Source organism: Poecilia latipinna, unplaced genomic scaffold (assembly GCF_001443285.1).
Source record: "Poecilia latipinna isolate Pla-1442-1.1 unplaced genomic scaffold, P_latipinna-1.0 Scaffold841, whole genome shotgun sequence".
NCBI classification, from domain to species: Eukaryota; Metazoa; Chordata; class Actinopteri; order Cyprinodontiformes; family Poeciliidae; genus Poecilia; species Poecilia latipinna.
Genome location: NW_015113457.1, coordinates 541,850 through 545,411, shown reverse-complemented (window position 1 = coordinate 545,411; position 3,562 = coordinate 541,850). Strand labels below are relative to the sequence as shown.

The 3,562-nt window shown below is 44.4% G+C and overlaps 1 protein-coding gene and 1 long non-coding RNA gene across 2 annotated transcripts in view; one reads left to right on the top strand and one right to left on the bottom strand.

The window, feature by feature from the left end:
* The window catches only part of thnsl2 (threonine synthase-like 2), an 18,625-nt gene that overhangs the window by 5,026 nt on the left and 10,037 nt on the right, over nt 1-3,562 (bottom strand). Inside the window, exons 3-8 of the mRNA XM_015047769.1 lie at nt 2,362-2,556; nt 2,114-2,266; nt 1,731-1,994; nt 1,168-1,316; nt 416-541; nt 178-332 (exon numbers count right to left, since the gene is read on the bottom strand). Coding sequence (XP_014903255.1) covers nt 178-332; nt 416-541; nt 1,168-1,316; nt 1,731-1,994; nt 2,114-2,266; nt 2,362-2,556 — 1,042 coding nt within the window. The remainder of the gene's footprint in view (nt 1-177; nt 333-415; nt 542-1,167; nt 1,317-1,730; nt 1,995-2,113; nt 2,267-2,361; nt 2,557-3,562) is intronic.
* The window catches only part of LOC106956749 (uncharacterized), a 10,353-nt gene continuing 9,305 nt past the window's right edge, over nt 2,515-3,562 (top strand). Inside the window, exon 1 of the long non-coding RNA XR_001426819.1 lies at nt 2,515-2,598. This is a non-coding gene — a long non-coding RNA (uncharacterized LOC106956749). The remainder of the gene's footprint in view (nt 2,599-3,562) is intronic.

Below are 3,562 nucleotides of genomic sequence, written 5' to 3'. Positions count from 1 at the left end.
AATGAAGTCAAATTAAGTGTAAGAAATAAAACTGAAAAATTAATTCAGATAAAACGTTCCTTTAAAAATAATAAAATATTTAATAACAAAACAAAATAAAATAAAACAATAAATAGTCAAACAAATAAAACTGATAACTCAAAATAAAAGCGTCAGAGCGAGGAGCCCCTCCCCGACCTGTTTCTGGCGGCGCTGTGGGTTCTGTTGTAGTGGTGCCAGACGGCCACGGCCGTGTGGGGACACAGCAGGTACCGGTTCTGCTCCCAGCACCGCCTCATGGTCTCCAGGATCCCCGGGTCGCTCACGGCGCCGGTCACCAGAACCTCGGCCAGCTGGGAGAACCACAGAGGAGACGGTTACTGCCGCTGCCGGTCCGGTCCGGCTGGCCGGACTCGGGGTTCTGCAGGACCGGTACCAGTCTGCGCTGGTTCTCTGGCAGCCGGAGGCGATGGGAACGCTGGAACTCCTCCATCATGGTTTTCACGGCGGCACCGTCCCGGTCCAGCAGCAGCCAGAAGACCCGCTCCATGTTGTACGGGTCCTGAGGAACAGAACCAGAACCAAGATGGCTTCCAGGAAACAGCAACCAAACTTCAACCAGTTTAGAACCAAACTGAGAAAATCTGTTTAAATCTGTTCATTTAACATTTAATTCTCTAAAACAAAATACAACTAACCTGTTTTAAAAAATATTTAAACAATAAAATTCATAAATATTGTGAACACAGAGAAGAACTACAATAAATAAATGTAATAGAAACAGTTTTACTGCCATTCTAATCTGTTTTTATCAAGAATCTTTTCTGATTTTAGCCTAAATTAAATTAGAGAAATAAAGTTAAATAAATAAATGAAATACAAAACAAATAATATGCAAAATAAATTAATGAATAAATACAATTATATTACAAATATATAATAATAAAAAAACATTGTGAATGAAAATAAGAGAAATTCAACAATTGTAAAAAATAGAAATACTTTCAAAATAAATGAAAGAAAATAAAATGATTAAAGTCAAAGATGAAACATATATGAAATAGTTAATGATAAAATATTAGAATATAATTTATTTGTTTCAGGTTAAAAGAAAAGTTTCTGCTCAGCCTGATTATCTGAGCCTGTAAAGAACCCGGTTGGTTCTGGTTCTGGTTCTGAGCTGTCTACCTGAATGTCTATGGCCGGGGCCAGAGTCTGGGTGACGCTGGGCGCCATGGAGAAATCGCCGCTGGTTACCGTCCGATGCACGATGTCGTTAGCATTCACCATAGCAACCAGCTTCAGCGGCAGGCCCATCCGGACGGCGATGAAGGCAGCTGGGAGGAAAAACTACAAACATGGAGAACCGGCTGCAGCTGGGAGGAAAAACTACAAACATGGAGGACCGGCTGCAGCTGGGAGGAAAAACTACAAACATGGAGGACCGGCTGCAGCTTCAGGGGGAAAAACAGATTTTTACTGACAATAAAACCATTTAAATGATTCAAAACGATGAACTACTGAACTCAGCTTCAGCTTGACTTACCCTCATGACATCACAACATGGTGCTGGTGACCCAGTTACTACTGACATGGAGTTTCTAACAGTTTGACAGAGTTAGCTACAGACCCAGAAGTTAACTGGACTAAAGACATTAATCCAGGCCCAAAACTACAGGAAACTGATCAATAAATAAAACATGAAATTATCTCAGCAGGAGGTTCTGTTGGTTCTGACACCTTGAACCCACCTGCGATGTTTCCGGCTCCTCCAGTCGGAACCACCACCTCCAGCTCCGGCAGCGGCCCGGGCTCCAGTCCAGGCTCCGCCCCCAGCCCAGGCTCCGCCCCCAGGCCGCTCAGCTCCAGGTAGGCGTAGAAGAAGTGCGCCACCTGGATCATGACTCTGGACCAGTTGACGGAGTTGAGGCTCATCAGGCTGTGGGTCCGGACCAGGTTCTGGTCGGCGAACAGGCGGCGGAGGGGCTGGTCGATGTCATCGGAGCTGCCGTCAGCTACAACAGAACCGGGCCGGGTCAGACGGTACCAGGACAGAACCAGACAGTCAGACGGTACCAGGACAGAACCAGACGGTACCAGGACAGAACCGGGTCGGGTCGGAGGGCGGCCCTACCTGCGAACACGTGGACGTTGTCCTCCAGGCAGGACGTCATGTGTTTCTCCTGGACCGCCGTGATCCGACCCCGAGGGAAAACCACCAGAACATCCAGACCCGGCAGAGACCGGGCGCTGCGGACGGCAGAACCACCGGTGTCTCCTGAAGTTCCTGAGAGGAGAACCGGGTCAGAGGTCACGATCATCAGAACCAGGTCAGAGGTCACGATCATCAGAACCAGGTCAGAGGTCAGGGATGTTTCTTACCAACCAGGACGACGGCTCGGCTGCCGTCTCTCCGCAGGAAGTAGTTCAGGAAGTGGACGGTGCAGCTCATGGCCAGATCTTTGAACGCCAAAGTTTCTCCATGGAAAAGTTCCAGAACCGACAAACCGTCCTTCAGCCGGGCGATCCGGACCGAGTCGGGAACCGAGAACCCAGAGAGAGCTTCAGCTACGAGGGCTGCAGGCAGAAGGAAGCGATTCATTCATCCTGACCGAACCAGTTCAGTTCAGTTCAGTTCAGTTCAGTTTCCTCTTTAACTCGTTTCTCTTCTTGTTCCTTTGGTCTCAACAAACTGATGGAAAATCTACAAAACTCTTCAGGAATAGAAAACTTTACATGTTTATCTTTGAGGAAACATCAAACTGAACTTTGAAGTTTGTAGAAGATTCCAGATAAAAACAGATTTAAACCACAGAATCATCCAGCAGGGGGCGCCGTTACACAGAAACATGTAATAAAGTAAATTTGCTGTTAAAGACGTGATAAAATGTTAAACAATGACATGTTGGACTTTTATTAGGGACTCATTTAACTAAATGATGTTTTCTGTTCATGTTTCACACATTTTTGTCCAAAATATTCAGAAAACACAGAACATGTGATAAAGTTATTGATTATTGCAACTTCTGGTAAATAAATCTATATTTTTAGTGAAGTTTTTCTCTCCTCAGTCACATCAGTATCTTTATGTGATTTTGTGGTTTTATCACAAAATCACATAATTATTTGGTTAAAACCTGGAACAGAATTTAATTATGAAATGTTTTAATAACATATTGAACAAACACAAGTTTGTATTTTTCCCAAGTAATAAAGTGGAATTATTATAATTTGAAAGCAAAAACATGATATTTTCAGAGGTAGAGCTGAGAAACCATAACAGAAAATAAAAATGCAATTTGAAGAGGAATCTGAAGCTAAAGTATTGATCCAATACTGATACAGAGAGTGTATTAATATCAATATTTTGGATGGATGTGTGCAAAATCTAGCAACTGCAAAATTAATTTAACATTCAGCTGTTGGTGCTGCTGGTTTGGTGCTGCTGGTTTGGTGCTGCTGTGTTGGTGCAGCTGGTTTGGTGCAGCTGGTTTGGTGCTGCTGGTTTGGTGCTGCTGTGTTGGTGCAGCTGGTTTGGTGCAGCTGGTTTGGTGCTGCTGGTTTGGTGCAGCTGTGTTGGTGC